The following is a 16657-nucleotide window of genomic DNA, read 5'->3' as shown; positions in this document are numbered from 1 at the left end:
TAAAAACTCTCTGCCAACGTTTACATAATTTTTCATAGTTCACACACACAAAATTAAATTATGGTTCCTATTTTAAGCTCTTTTTTTTTCCTATTAGTGGCTCCCTGCTGTATAGCGCTCACAGCAGAAAGCCACATGACACATGCCACTTTATCAATGAGGACTGGCGGGTTAAATCGCCCATCCTACACACAGTGTCTGCCAGGCAGACACAAGACTGACAACCTTGCAGGTGGATGCGGTGGAGATAGGCTTGGACAGCTGCAGACTTGTGTTGGTCACACAGACGCGCACAGCTGCATGTAAACAGGATTTGTATGTATAGGTATTTGCATGTATTTGAATACGTTTTCCACCATTGGTGGACTTGTTGGCGAACACAGCCTCCCTCCAGCTTCTTGAAAAGGTCGGCGCTGCGATGTTTGTGCATATCCGAAAACCTGTTAAGATCCAAATCTTTCATAACGTTTAAAAGGAGGTGTGGTTTTCCTTCAGACCAGAAATGTGGGCTTTTCTTTTTGGGGCATGCATCTTTACCTACAACCACAGAAACGCACAGAGCTGACCGTAAGAAAGCTCTGATTGAGATGCATATTCTGAATGCGCTCTATACATGTCCAAAGAATGCTTCTAAAATCCAAATAATACCGGCATATCTCACGTCTTATTCGGAAAATGCTATATTTGGAAATTCAGGATGTTGTCATATCCAGAGTAATAGTGGAATACTAGTGGACATGTAAACATACTCAGTGACTTGAGTAGAAAGAAGATAAATTCTCTCACTTGTGGTCCAGTTGCCACAACTATTTGACTGTTTATATTAACACTTGGTCAGTTGTTCACGTGACTAGTCATTTCTCATTGCTTTGGCACAAAATGCACAGATTAAGCCTTGCATATCAAAATAGTTTGCATTCATTTGCTATTGAATCATTATTCTCTAATGCAATTATACACATGTTCATTGTGTAAACCCCTACATGCAAAATAAAGCAACTAACAATCACAATAACCTGTCACACATATATTAGATACATAATAGTTATGTGCTATTGTTGTAAAAGTTGTCAGATGGATACACTTAGGCTAGATGGGGAACAATTGAATTTCCTCACAATTTAGAGCAACCAAACGTAAACAGGTGTCAGGTGAGGATAGGAAAGCAGGTTGTTGGGCGGGGGGGGGGGGGGGGGTGAACAAAATTTACGTGTTTCTTTATCTTACTTTGGTCAGTGAGTAGAGGAACTTCAGTGGTCAGACCGAAAGAGAGAGAGAGAGAAAGAGAGAGAGAGAGAGAGAGAGAGAGAGAGAGAAAGAGGGAGTATGTCAGGTGTGCGGTCGATAAAATGTTGTGGCCAGACAGAGGGGAGAGATTGGATGATCCTTGATGTTGATACATTTGCAGCATATTTTCTTTTTTCTTGCACATTTTGTACAATATTTCCTGTTCATTTTGCGGTTTATCTTTTTCTCTCTACAAGCTTTCTTTATGTATTTACAGTTAGTATTTACAGTTGGCTGGTATGTACATACAATGAGTATACATTGTAAGTATATTATAAGTATAGTGTGTGCCATGGCTAACATTGATACTATTCTGCTGCCTAAATATACAATGTCAGCAACTTAAAGTACAGAGGGTAACTATTACGCTTTTAGAGCACGCTGTCATTTGACAAGATGTCTTTGCATTTTGACTGTGTTGGTCTAAGCAATGATAAAGGAACCTTTTGTTTTGATAGCAATGATTTATTCATTGATGATTTATTTACATCTGAAACAGGAGTTCATTATTTTGATTGAGCAATCACCTTTCGCAGGTCACATAGGGTGATGTGCTGAATGTACCACGTGGTGTGAGGATGGTACTTAAAAAGTTTTTTAAATTGTAAGTTTGTTTCAGTAAATGTGCCAAAGTGATTGAGAAAAAACTGTAATAAAAGCTTGTACTGTATATATGACATTATGCCAGCACTTATTAGATGAAGACTCACAGGCATTGTGGCCCCAGCGTCCTGAGCTGATCCTCCATGACCAGTAGTAGAGCCATCCCAGGGACAGCAAGATGCACAGACCCACCAGGAAGTTGCGGCTGGGTTTAATTCTCATCTCAGGCAAGCATACATGGCACACCCCCTATTGGTGCCTGATTGAAGAGGAGATAAAAGGGTTAGCCTTGTACTCATACACAGCTTGTCATAATTTAATACCATCCCCCAGAGACGCTGAACACCTGAGACTCTACACCAGTCAGCAGAAGTATCAAATTCCTCTACTGTTTTGGCGAGGATGATAATTTATTTGTGGTGATCCACAATGGGAGTTGGGGAATATGCTCCATCTTCACAGGTCCAATCGGTTCCTAGTAACCAAGTCCAAGTAACCCGCCCTGCAACCTAAGTCATACCTATTCTGTTCAAGGCTGGATTAGTTCAAGGCTCTAGGCACGCAATGTGGCAGTTTGTGTTTTGTTGTTATGTAATTAATTCCTTAGAAAGGTATTGTGGAGGATTTTCCCGAATTTTAGAAAAGAACCGCCCTCTGTACTTTTTGAAAAAATGCACATGCGCAACACTCTGCCTGCTCCCGAAAGGGAACGCCTATCAAACGTGTGCACGAGAGTGCACTGTTTACAAGTTGCTGTCGGCATGGCTCATACAAGCCTTCTTTCCAAAAGAAGATTTGCACTTTTTCACAAATTGAGATGTTTACCGTGTGTGCGCGGTGCGTGACTTGTGCCAGGGCTAGCATCGCTAATCATAGCTTACATCAACTTTTACTAGCAGTGATTTTAAATGGATTTCTCCAAATAGCATGACAAACTTTACCTGTGGAATAGAAACTTCACGACTGAGGCATCAGTCGGAAGCCCAACCTGTGCTTTTAGCGCACGCCAGCGTGTGAAATATTCTCCCAAAAGCTTCAATGCTTCAATGAATGGCTGAAACCGTAGCTCAAGCTCACAACACATACACACCGATATACACCTGAAAGCTAGGGACGTGCACGTACAACGGCCTTACGTAAACGTATCACCAGAATGATTGACAACCAGGAGGACCAATAGTCTTGATGATCCGCCCGTAAAAAGAAAATCCTCCACTATACCTTTAATACTGCTCCAGTAACTTCCAATTAGGGAAGTCGTTTTACCAACTAGATGATTTCACACCAGACGTGTAGGTAACAAGCTTAAAAGGAACACGTGCCGACTTATTGGGACTTTGTCTTATTCACCATATCCCCCAGAGTTAGATAAATCCATACTAGAGGTGTTGAAATTAATCAAATAATCGATGCATCGTGATCCAGACATGGACGATGTATTTTGAAGCATCGTGCTGCATTGAGGTATCGAATCAAAGACCTGATAATCGTAATCGAATCAGGAGATCAGTGAAGATTCACACCTCTAGTCCATACATACCCTTCTCATCTCCGTCGTAACTCTGTCTGATGCACCCACCGCTAGCCTAGCTTAGCACAGATCCTGGAGGTAACCGGCTCCATCTAGCCTACTGCTCCAAATAAGTGACAAAATAACATAACATTTTCCTGTTGTGATACATGATACATGTTGTGATTTGTATAGTCACAGCGTGTATGAATAACAAGGTCACATGAGACACATCCATCTTCTAACCGTAAATACCAGGTACAGCACTGCTACTTCTGCTACTTGGGCGGAGTGATTTGCTCGCAGCACCTGAGCTAGGCTAGCGGTGGGTGCGCAAGACAGAGTTATGACACGCACAGAGATGAGAAAGGTATGTATCGACTTGTCTAACTCTGGGTGATACAGTGAATAAGCTAAAGTCCCAATAATTCGGCGTGTTCCTTAAAGCTCTGGAATGGTCCTTTTTCACATGTCTGAAACTAAAAGAAGGCACATCTATACTTTACAACACAGATAACCACTTTTCAAACCATGCTGATGTATTTTGGTCAGTCAAAAGAAAAACAAATCCTTACATTGAAATAAAAAATAAAATATAAAAATGAACAGGTTAAAAAATACATCCAAAGTTGTAAAACTGTATAGCATGCTTTGGAAATGCATTACCAAAAGTAAAGTGGACAGATGAACTGTAGTAAAACATTTACAACTACTGGAATAGTCCTTTAACTGTGGAGCTGCTCTACTTTGGGGCAGGTCAGTTAATGTGGAGCTAGAATTTTGAGCAAATTGCAGTAGCATAATGAGATGAGCAAAGCATCATCAGCCTTTGACCAGTGGTTTTAAAATACAAAAGTGTAAAAAGTAAATATCTTCACACCTTCACATGGCTTTGCAATACGTTTTTGCTTACATATAGGCTTTTTTATAATGTCATTTAAAAAAAAATAAAAGTCAGTCATGTAATGACAAACAAATGGGACAAGGGAAGTAACATTTGGAGGTAAAATTGAAAATGATTAGCTTAGAAATCTAGCCGCACTCTATCGGCAGCAAATGTAAAAAAAAAAAAAAAAGCCAGGGTTGTCTAGCAACTCTCCGTTATGGTTGGGTATCGTTTGGATTTTTACGATTCCAATGCCGGACCAGTACTTTTAAAACAATTCCTAAACCGATTCTTGAAAAACTGAAAGGCTCTTTTATAGTTTTTTTTTTTAATTGAAAATTATTTAAATGTAACAATATATTAACGTTTTAAAGTACTTAAATATATAATAAGGCATTTTAAATTTTAAATGCACTAAAAGCTAGCTAGCTGACGATAGACTAGCAGAGTAAGTGTAATACGTTTACTAGAAGATATGGTATTTTAAAAGTAGCCTACATTTACGGTAGCTAGCTAACTGTAGACTACAGAGAAAGTGTGATATTTTTACGTCTGCTTCGGAGCGACAGAGGGAAAAATATTTCAGTCGGCACATTAAGTGGAACCGAAATAAGGAACCGAAATCTGTGTTCTAATCCGGTCCGATTCCTACCGATTGCGTAGGAACCGGTTCCATAGTGGAACCGGGTTTCGATACCCAACCCTAGTCTCTGTTGGCTTGCGAGCTGGAAAAGCCAAACTCTAGCCGGGCCAATCACATCGTGTATAGAGTTGGTGGGCGGGCTTGACATAATGACGGCAGAGTTACGACGGTTCCGCGTGAATTCCCTGCTACTTGAAAACAAAGACGATGGCTGCTGCTGGCGACTAGTGGTCTTTGGAAATCTGCTTTGGCCATGACTCTGGAAGACTTGGAGTTAAGCTTTTCTTTGAGAAAAAGAACAGAACGGCACTGAAGTCCTTCTTAAAAAAGGAAGATGTGTTCGGAGTTTTGCCGACCGTATACGGCAAAAGTTCAATCCATCAACTAGCGTTGCTCTGATTGGTTGTAGCACTATCCTATTGCGTGCAGAGGGAATTTGAATTATCCCACCGACTCGGATTGAGCCCTGCCAATGGCGAGTTCCCAGACCCAACATCTTGATGTGGGTCTGGCTTGTCAGGCTAGAAAATTATAGGAAACATTAAAGATTCCTGTAATAAACATGACCTACCAACCATATACATAGGTCTGCGGACCGCGGTTATTCAACCGAAAGCTCGACATGAAAACTTCCAGAGATATAAAGAAGTGTCTACCCTATACCATCATTTAAAAACGGTTTTGGTAGGTCACCTAATCTGCATATATTTTATTTTGGACCAAAAGTATTGAAAATGTGGATTACCTTGTTTGGTAGCTTTCCGATAATCACCATAACCATAGTCTTGTGTTTTTGTTTTGGGAAGAATTTAAGTGTCTTTAGCTGGGATGGGTGTCCAATATGGGTCAACATTGAGGACCTTGTCTCCAACATGGTTGGTCATTCTGGTTAACCAACTCACAATCCCTCATACAGAAATGTAGAAATTAGTTTAAATCGAAAGGGGTTAGGTCAGAAAGTAATTGATTTTAGACAGAACAGCCTACCCAGTAGGAAAGTTACATTTCAAAAATCAGGAAATCCCCTCCATACCTAAAAGCAAATGTCTAGGAATGCCTGACAATTCTGATAAGAGGCTGAAGTGGTCAGACCTGTTTGTCCGTGACCAATTCTCACGGTAGGCAATTTCCGTTATAAAGTGTATGTGTCGTTATTTTTAATATCGATGAATATAAACACACTGATAAAAACTTAGAACGAAGGGGGCAGAAGTGGAGACAGTGGGAATGTGCTTATAACCACTAACGTTAGGTCAGGTAATTTATTTTACACTTAACTTTAAATTGAGGATTTTTATGTGACGGGCTCTGCGTGTACTGAAAAAATAAAAACAATTAATAGTGAATGCAACGTTAGCTTAACAGTGAAAACCAAGGTGATATTATTGCAGCTAGCAGCTAACAGCTTATTAAGCAGCGTTATGTTGGCTGCTGCCTAAAGTAATGGTAGCCTATTAGCGTTAACGTTAGCTGCCGTAATAGCCTCCGCTAACGTTACTTCTCAGGCTGGCTGGTGGTGGCGAATGCAAAACGCGCGGCCCTAGCTAAATGAATATGACAATGGGAATGTCAGGAACATTGGAATAATACAATAACAAATAGACAATATTCATGACTGGCTGGCAACGCTAGCAAGCAAGCAAGTAAGCCATTCACAAGCTCTTACCGTACAGATAACGTTACCATTATTTTTTCAAGTTGACTTCAAATCCGTCGGTGCTTCCGTTGGCCACCAAACTATCGATATGCATTGGTCGACATTAGCGTTATGTGAAAACATCCCAATAGTCATAACCAGCTCTGCATTATATCAACACAGGGCACTGACTAAAACTGAGGGGAAGACTCGGTGGTCTCTCCCCCTCCCCCGTCCGGTCTTACTGGGGATGCAACCCGATAGGTCCAAGTCCAACTCCGTACGGAGAGAACGTCACGCCAAACTTCAATGACAAATCTTTTTTAATGACGCCTACGCCTTGAAATAGAATGCAGGGGAGTATTTTTAAATCACAAAAGGAAGAAAAAAAAAAAAAAAAAAAAAAAAGGACATAGGCTACAACTGGTTCTCTTTGTTCTAGTCATGTGCGATACCACTTAATTCCTATTCGATCCGATACCAAGTAATGCTGGTATTGCCGATACAGATACAGATACCAATACTTTTTACGTATTTTATTTGTAGTGTGATGTGACAACTAGTTTAAAGTAAAGTAAAAAAGAAGGCTTTAGGCTTAAAAATTCCAAATAATAGCTGCATAATGACAAGACAATAAACTACTCCCATATTATTTAATTATAAAGAAAAATCTCAGAACAAACTGCTTTCAGTTAGCTTGTTGTAAGAATGCTGGGATTCCGGGGAACTCTTGAACATTAAAAAACTAAAGCCTTAACAGCGTGAATAACTTTCCCACAGTCAGTGATAACGTCTATCACGCTATCTCCCTGTACCTGGATAACTTCTGCCGCTACTGCCAAATGACTCACTGATTGAAGTATGTTTGCCCTAGCACCTTGCGTCTTCTCGCCCTGGACCTCCTCCTCAGACTGACGCTATATTATCATCACATTCACTCTTTTGACTCAGATGTTAAGCGAGGTTTGTAGTGTTACCACTGTATTTCACCGTCTTTCCACAGGTTGCCTGTGCAGACTGCAGTCTGCGGGTTATTAAAGAAGAGCTACTGCAGCGGCCGGCTCCGTCACAGAGCCGCAGTGCACACACAACTGACCAGCGGAAGGAGAAGTAGTTCCTTCCCCTGACCGGATATCATAAGTAACTTGTTGTCACCAGAAAAGTGTCAGACTTTTCTGGTGACAACTGATAAGAATATCTAAAAGACGTGTTCGTTCTGATTTCTGGGGGAAGGAGGAGAGGCTGGGGTCGAATTGAAAGTTAAGCAAAAGGTTTAATGAAACTGCATGAAAACGACAAGACAAAACATATACACTGTAAACAGCGGACTGCAAACATGCTTCCCCTTTCGGGTCACAGTTCGCAGTCCTGTGACATGACAAAACAAATGTTACACTGCAGCTGACAGCGGACTGAATCCATGCATCTCCTTGTGGAGTCACATCGAAACAGTCCTGTGACATTCCCCGGATCATACATTTATTCCCCTACATCTGGGTGGTTTCTCAAATGAAATCTTCCCCTATTGGTCAGATGTCTCTCAAAAGAAAAGTTGTATGCTCCCAATCAGTGTCTTGAGGCTACACCCGGTCACAGGATCTTACTGAGACGGTGTCAATTGTTTCCAAACTACAGCAATACTCGTTCTGTCTTAATCACGTCTGGCTCAACTGGCAATGGCTCTCAAAATTGTTTAAACAATAAGTCTTTCTAGCGCTTTTACATTTATGCTAAATCAGCAATGACCTAATCAATTATTTAGAAGCTTGAGAAGGCGTGAGCCAGACAAATGCTGATTAGTGTGGTGTGATGCAATCGGTTGATTCAGTGCTTCCTCCAGCTACAGTGTTCATTCAACTAAAAGTAAATTTTTATCAGACATCACCAATGTTTTAACTTTTTTTAAACCTAACACAACAAGTTACTTATGATAACATAAACACTCACTCCAAATTACTGAGTTTAAATATCGATCTTTTTATAAGAGAATCGATACTAGAGCAGGAGACATTGGGATCGTAAATATCGATACTTTAGTATCGATCCGCACATCACTACTTTGTACAGCTCGTACACAGATACAGCCTACCAAAAAACTTAAAGTAGGCCTAACTTTACATTCACTCAGCCCAACAGAGTGTATACCTCTAACGTTTTTTTAGCCAAGGACCCCTTAACTGAAAGAGAGACTGATAGGGGACCCCCTACCACATACATTGTATAAAATTGAGTTGCATTATTCATCTGGTCCTACAATAACTTTTTAAGCATTTTTAGATACCCTTTTTTTTTGCATAGAATACTAAGCCATTCATATAGCCTAATAATTGTTGGCATGCTTTTATAAGTCATGTTTTAATGTTAAACACACATGTGGAACAGTCAATCCTTTGGGATGAACTGTATCTATGGAGGGCTACCTTAGTGACTACATTACCTATTGGCCAGTAAGCCTATATCATCAGTGGGGATTTATATTTGCTAATAATATGTTGGAATCATGTTAAGACTTTTAAATTTTTGAAAAAACGTTAAAAATAAATAAATAATTAACTGCGTGTCATCCCCCATCTCTCTCGCCCTTTCATGTCTATCCACTTTCAAATAAATGGAAAATCTCCCAAAAATAATTAAAAAAAAAATATATATTTATTTGGAGGCCCCCCTGGAGTGACTGGTCTAGACTGTTTACCATGGGAGTCAGGACATCATCACGGTCTTCATCTTATCTTAACCTCCAGACACCTAGAGCCTCCTCACATAGAGCTGCAGCCCAGCGTGAAGAATTATCTTAAAATACCAAACCATCACAATACACACATAGGCTATATTTCTTCGTGTTTAGTGAACTGTTGGGTACATTTCTACCACAGCTGATGCTGTTGCATGTTTTGAAACTCGATCAGGTACAGGACAGTCAGCTGATTACAGAAATCATAAAGTGTTACTAGTTAAAGAATTAAATATTGATTAAAAAACAAGAGAGATGAAATTCGACAAATTTGAATGTTTTGTGTTTGAGATTTGCTTCAAAGTGCAGTGGTGGAATGTACAGTACATTTACTCACTGTACTCAAGTACAAATGTTGAGGTACTTGTACTTTATTTGAGTCTCCTCTTTTGAGGCTACTTTCTACTTCTACTCCGCTACATTTCAGAGAGTAATACTGCTACTTTTTACTCCACTACATTCATCTGACAGCTTACTAGTTAATTCACAAATTCAGATTTTTGCACAAAAAAAAAAAAAAGTAGTTTAATAAAATCTGATGTTTTATTATAAATGAAACAGTCCAGCTTAAATGATTAGACAATTAAACACTTAGTTCATTGAAAGAACTGTTTGGATAGTTTCCAGTTTCTAAAATGTGAGGGTTTTTCTGCATTGAGTACTTTTACTTTTAAAAGTGCCATATGAGTTCCTACATGGTTTCAGCGCAATTTCATTATTGTCTCAAATCGTAGACATCTCTCCTTGATCCGCTAGCTGCCTGCCCCCCTGAATACACTGTGATAAAGCCCGGTCTCGGAAGACAACACAGGGGTCTGTTGAAACAAAATATAGGTCCATGGTTCAAGGTTACATTTATAGGCTCAGACCTTATCGCCAGCTGCACTTTGTCAACTTCTCTTCAAGTTCTCTTCAAAAGTATGAAAAAGTCCCAGAAGGAGGTCTCACGCAGAGTCAGAATCACATGTGAAAAATAAGTTTTAATGTGCAAGAAAGATAACACAGAAAAACCCAGAGCAAGTACTGGTAAGCTTGCTAAAGATTCCTTTGTCTAGCTTCGCCTTATATCATCCAAAAGAGTGACCCTCCTCCTGAGGAGCGCTCCAATGATCGCCTTCAGATCACTCTTAAGAAATTATCTAAAAGACGTGTTCTTCGATTTCTGGAGGAGGAAGGAGAGGCTTGGGTCGAATTGAAAGTTAAGCAAGAGGTTTAATAAAACAACACGGTGAAAACGACAGTCAAAACACAATTAAACATAAAACACGAAACACTGCCAGCAGCAGACTGCAAACATGATTCCCCTTGTGGGGACACAGATTGCAGCCATGCAACATGACAAAACAATACACTGTAACCAGCGGACTACAGCAGCTTCCCCTTGCGGGGTCACAGGCTGTAGTCCCGTGACATGACAAAACAAATGTTACACTGCAGCTGACAGCAGACTGAATCCATGAATCTCCTTGTGGAGTCACATCGAAACAGACATTCTCCGGATCACACATTTATTCCCTACACCTGGGTGGTTCCTCAAATGAAATCTTCCCCTATTGGTCAGATGTCTCTCAAAAGAAAAGTGTACGTTCCCAATCAATCCAACTATATGAATACACATTCATTGTTCTAATCACGTCTAGCTCAACAGGGGATGGCTCCCCAAAAAGAGACAACAGTTACCTTTCCTGTGGGGACAATGAGTCTCCTACAGTATGCTAAATAACAGCCATGACCTAATTCATTCTTTAGAAGCTAAGTTTTGGGTGAGACAGTCAAATGCTGATTAGTGTGGTGTGATGCAATCGGTTGATTCAGTGCTTCCTCCAGCTACAGTGTTCATTCAACTAAAAAGGACATTTTTATCAGACATTACCAATGTTTTAACTTTTTTAAACCTAACATCAAACGTGTAAAACTTCAATTGGCTACTTTTGAGGCCTAAGACCAACTTTTTTGGGGATTTTTACACTAGATGAAGTCATTTAGCTGATCTTGCATTTTGAACGCCTACGCTTAAAGTGATGGTTCGGAGTAATTTCACCCTAGGCTCCTTTGCACCATGACCTTGAGCCAAACGCCCCCCCAGTAGCTTTTTTCACTTGGGTCGAACACTGGGAGAGTTAGCATAGAGTAGCGTTATCAGCTGAATAGCTTAGCGCAGGGGCTAATGGATCCGAAGTGTCTCTTAACATTACCCCACTAATAATGCCCGAAATGATACCAAATGTCTACAGTAGTACAAATAGGTTATGCACTCATAAAACGATGGATTGTAAAGTTTGTAAGTACACCAGAAGTGTATGTAAATAACACTTGCCTGCTGGCTTCTGCTCTCTGCTGCTGCTGTTGCTGCTGTAAGACGAGTGCTTAGGGACGTCTACAAATTACAACACCGAAAAGAGATGCAACAAAAATATTTATTAATTTAACTTATTTTTAAGTAAGTGCTGTAGAATAACTAGAAGGAGACAAGTTATAATTGAGGTAAGTTTGGAGATATTACCTTATTTAATCATTAAATTAATAAATATTTTTGTTGCATCTCTTTTCGGTGTTGTAATTTGTAGACAGCCCATAAGCACTCTTACTGCCCGGTAGTAACAGCAACGACAACAAGAACAGCAGAGAGCAGAAGCCAGCAGGCAAGTGTTATTTACATAAACTTCTGGTGTACTTACAGACTTTACAATCCATCGTTTTATGAGTGCATAACCTATATGTACTAGTGTAGACGTTTGGTATCATTTCGGGCATTATTAGTGGGGTAATGTTAAGAGACACTTCGGATCCATTAGCCCCTGCGCTAAGCTATTCAGCTGATAACGCTACTCTACGCTAACTCTCCCAAAGTTCGACCCAGGTGAAAAAAGCTTCTGGGGGAGTGTTTGGCTCGAGGTCATGGTGCAAAGGACCCTAGGGTGAAATTACTCCGAACCATCACTTTAAGGCGTTGGCTTGGTGCCCGCCATACCTTTTGCGGCTATACAGCGGCAGGCCATCCGTGGCTGTTGCGGCTGCATAGCGGCAACTCAGGACTGTACGAGGGGGGAGATTCTATGTGTAGCAGTGAGGAAGGCAGCACTAGGAGAGAGAAAGTCTGTGACTCCCACCAGGCAGACACATTGACATTACTGGGAAAAAAAAGCATTGCACGCGGGACGCTATCCCCGCTTGACACTGTACTTGATCATAAAGGTTTTATTACATCAAGTTTCCAGCATCAATGACGAGTCCCACAGAACCCGGAGAGACAAAGCCAATATGCACTCTGACTTGCTGCAGCACGAACATGGTTTATAAGGGGTACGTTTAGGTAACATGTTAGATAAAGTAAACAGTTGTGAGTTGGCACAAGTTAAGGTCTGAGTCCCTTTGAGGTCAGAGTCTCTTTTGGGGTTGGGCTCCAACACTACTCATAAAATCATTAATCTCACTCAGTCACCTAATCACAGAATCAAATAGGACATCCTCTTCAACACATCACTCTGCTGAGAGGAAAATCATTGAACTTACATCCCTAACACAGTGCTCATGATTTCTCAGCATATTTGAGCTTTATACAGACCTTATATGGCCACATACCACAATGGTAACTGAGCCTGTGAACCTAACCTGGTCGGGAGCAGGTTTTCTTCAAGAAACCTCAAGTTTCTCTCAGTCTCCTCCCTCTCAGAGGGAAGAAACTCATTTCCTCATTCATTCATTCAGTCTGTATCAGGCGCATTTTAATGCAGTTTTAGCTGCATGAATAAAAAAAAAACGTATTGGTTTATATTAAGCAGATTATAAAACTTTTTTTCCCCAACATGTCATGTCCTTTTGTCGACGATCCTGTTGATGAAAAAGCTGTATTAATTCACAGAGAGTTTATGAGTTTATGATACGGAGTCCCGACTATAGATGTATTTTCATTTCCACATAACCGATTTGAGAGGTATTTTTTTATCACAGTCCATTAGATATGTAGATACCTTATCCGTCCTCATATCACTAACATCAACCATCGTGGACAGGCTTTAACATCCCAGCAGATTCTTTGTATTGCCTTACGTTTTTTTGCAAACAGCAGTTTTCTTTACAACAGCTGTATCGGATCATACCGTAATAGTAAAGCCACTGTATGCGGAGCAATCAGAAAAGTGTGACTTGCTCTGAAACTTTTGTAGTGTTCCCTGGACAGTAGAGCCATTAAAAAGAAATACATCATTATACATTATAGTTCTGTTAATGATCATGGTGCTGCAGCCTCAGAATGGGATTAGTATAGTTTACTTTTTTGCCTGCAGGATTGCACCTAAATGAAATTATAGGTGTAATACAATTCCAGTTTTCACCAATAATATTATAAGTTTACTGTGATTAAATATGAAATTAATACACTGTGAATGCGTACGCATTGACTCGAGCAGCAATTTTCTCCCACACCAATTCTCTCTCTTTTGCAGCAACAACCGCTGTCTTGCTTTTTTACGCTCGTAACCCTGAGTGAACATACTCCGAGTTGATTGAACCAACTCAGAACAGCTGTTCTGGAACCGAAAACTCAAGAGTTTCCCAACTCGGGGTAAATCAACTCAGACATCAGGGTTAGACTCAGAGTTTGTTAAACCACCTACCTGGAACGGACCCCTGGGGTGGCAGGGAGCTGGCTGGCTGGAGAATACTAGGCAGAGTGGAATACTAGGCCTGGGAAATCAGTAATATGAAAGGCCTATGCAGCGTGGCAAATTTTTAGCGCTGAGTAAACAAAACAATAACCGGTAAGTCGACTAGACAAGGCAGAGATCAGAATAATAGAGCGCTACCGAAACATGACAGAATTATCTGGCAGAGGAGTGGAGTGAAGACCAGGCTTATGGAGAGAGTGATGAGGGGAGTGGATACAGGTGGGCCTCGTCAGCTGCCTGGAGAAGCCAGCTACGCCCCCTACCATACACATGCCCTGCAGAGAGGACAGGAGAAAAGGCACAAACACAAAAAAAAGCCACCAACAAAACCAGAACCAAACACAGGATTATAACAATTTTCGATGCAAGACTCTTACTTGTAACAGAGTATTTTATACATTGTGGTGTTAGTACTTTTAGTAAAGGATCTGAATACTTCTTCCACCACTTGAGTGTGTGATGGTGAACAGACAGGAGCGAGCCTATATGTTCCCACAGCCCTATGTTCCCACATTTCTATGATTTTCTTTCCAAAATTAGGCCCTATGTTCCCACTATTTCATGAATGTGTATCAGATTTTATCCCCATTTCTCCAAATTTGGTAGCCAATTACACCCAACCTATTATCCCCTAACCCTAACCCCCTAACCCTACTAGCCCTAACCCTGTGGGGACATAGGGCCTAATTTTAAGAAAAATCTTAGAAATGCGGGAACATAGGGCCTAATTTTCTGTGAAAAAAATTCATAGAAATGTGGGAGCATTGGGCTGTGGGAACATAGGCCTGACGACAACAGACTGAACTTTTGGCTTCAGCAGCTGATCTTTAGCCAGTGTTTCTGTTTCCAGGAGAGTTCACAGAGTTCAATCAACTCGGTGTAGGTTCACCCAGGGTTAAGGGCGTGCACCACCACACAAAAGGCAGCATTAATGGAGCACTGATACCACGATTCACCATGGCAACAAGCAACAAAACTCGGTCGGCATACTTTACGCCTCTGGAACTGGAAATACTCATGCAGGCATACAGCGAATATAAGCCTGTAATTTGCAAAAAGAGCACAACAGCTGCTGCAGCAAAAGAGAGAGAAACGGCGTGGATGAAAATTGCTGCTCGGGTCAACGCATAAGTTCCAATATAGTGTTGTCATTTCATATTTAATTTACGCAATCATTTTAATTTATACTTTTTATTAATTCCCAGTGGGGAAATTACATTTTTTGTTGTTTGTTAGAACACATACTACACACAGGCCTGAAATACACACATATGCTCATATTTAATCACAAATATAACATTACTGATAAAAACTGGTGGAATGGTATTGAACCTATAATCTATTTTATTTAGGTGCAATCCTGCGGGTGAAAAACGCTTGTGGAAGCAACTGAAAATGAAGTATAAGAACATAGTTCAAACAGGTAAGACTTAAGTGTAGTAGGATCATGACTGTACCTCATTTGAATCAGATTTTAAATATGAGAGTAAATATTCATTGGCAATTTGAATGTGCTGTAGTTTATCCCCAACTAATGTTCACATACATAGATGTCCTCTCACCCATCCTCCTTTGTTAATTAAAAGGCTTATAATAATAGGCTTATATTTATCTTCTTTTATGCCTATATATATTTTAGAGATATATTATTCCCCCTTCATGGGTTTTCATTTGTCCCAACAGATTCTGATGGTGTTCCCACACTTGTGGACCCTCATGTTCAGTTGTACATTTTTACTCCCTAACTTGTACATTAACTTTATCTATATTTGTTGAATCAGTTGTACATTTTATTTCCAAATTGTATATATTTTAAATATTGCTCGTCCAACAATACCATTTCAAGGTCAATTTTCTGCATTTCTTTTACAGGTCCTTAACATAAAATCATGACATTAAAAAAGAAATTATACAGTTGAACATTATTTCCACAGAAAGAACCTCTGGCAGTTGCTGAATATCCAATCAAACATGTTACACGTGATACCGGGTTGATACCACATGGCAGTGATAAGAATTGTGAATATGGAGATGACTCTCAGTAACACAGTGGTGACATCCTACTTCTGTAGGCCTCTCTGGATCCCTTTCTGTGGCAGCAGACAATTGGCGTTTTTCCATTACATGGTACCTGCTTGCCTCGCCTCGACTCTACTCGCCTCGCTGTGCGTCCATTTTCCATTGCAGATTTTAGTATTGCCTCAGCGTGGCTGGTCGTCTTAGCGACTGCCGTGGGCGTGGCTTAGTAGCTTGTTTTTTCCCATTGACATATCCCCGACGCATTTCCTGGTTCTCCGTCTCCGTAAACAACATGATATCAAAGAGATAATTAATGTTTACTGCTCCAGATTTCCCACCGTGGTCACATATATATGACTCTAGAGTCGCTACTCGCTTTGTTTCTCTCACATATATATGACTCTAGAGTCGCTACTACCATGGGAGATAATCGCCCGTCACTCTCTCACTTCTCCCTCGCTCACTAGCTCCCCACACACACACATACGGCGACTCGACACACACACATCACACATGCACACACCAGCGCACCAGTATAACCATCAGGCCACTTGTATGCTACGGAGAAAGCTCTGCGGGGAGCCTCCGGCAGCAAAAGTGACGCTTCTTTCCTACCAATTAGTTCGCCTCAGCTCGCTTGGAACCTCGACTGAGCAGGTACTAAAAAAAGTACCT

The 16657-nt window shown here is 40.6% G+C and overlaps 1 protein-coding gene across 5 annotated transcripts in view; it reads right to left on the bottom strand.

Moving 5' to 3' along the window:
• st3gal3a (ST3 beta-galactoside alpha-2,3-sialyltransferase 3a) overlaps positions 1-14108 on the bottom strand; it is a 55763-nt gene extending 41655 nt beyond the window's left edge. Inside the window, exons 1-2 of one of the 5 annotated variants that reach the window (XM_028587024.1) lie at positions 13913-14108; positions 1998-2149 (exon numbers count right to left, since the gene is read on the bottom strand). In XM_028587024.1, coding sequence (XP_028442825.1) covers positions 1998-2112 — 115 coding nt within the window. In that variant the 5' untranslated portion in view covers positions 2113-2149; positions 13913-14108. Of the gene's footprint in view, positions 1-1997; positions 2150-6595; positions 6831-7416; positions 7579-13912 lie in introns of those variants that run through there. The other 4 variants (XM_028587025.1, XM_028587026.1, XM_028587023.1 and 1 more) reach the window with 4 other exon arrangements.
• Between the last annotated feature and the right edge of the window lie 2549 nt (positions 14109-16657).

The sequence above is a fragment of the Perca flavescens genome, chromosome 9 (assembly GCF_004354835.1).
Source record: "Perca flavescens isolate YP-PL-M2 chromosome 9, PFLA_1.0, whole genome shotgun sequence".
In the NCBI taxonomy this organism is placed as follows: domain Eukaryota; kingdom Metazoa; phylum Chordata; class Actinopteri; order Perciformes; family Percidae; genus Perca; species Perca flavescens.
This window is presented reverse-complemented; position numbering and strand designations above follow the sequence as displayed.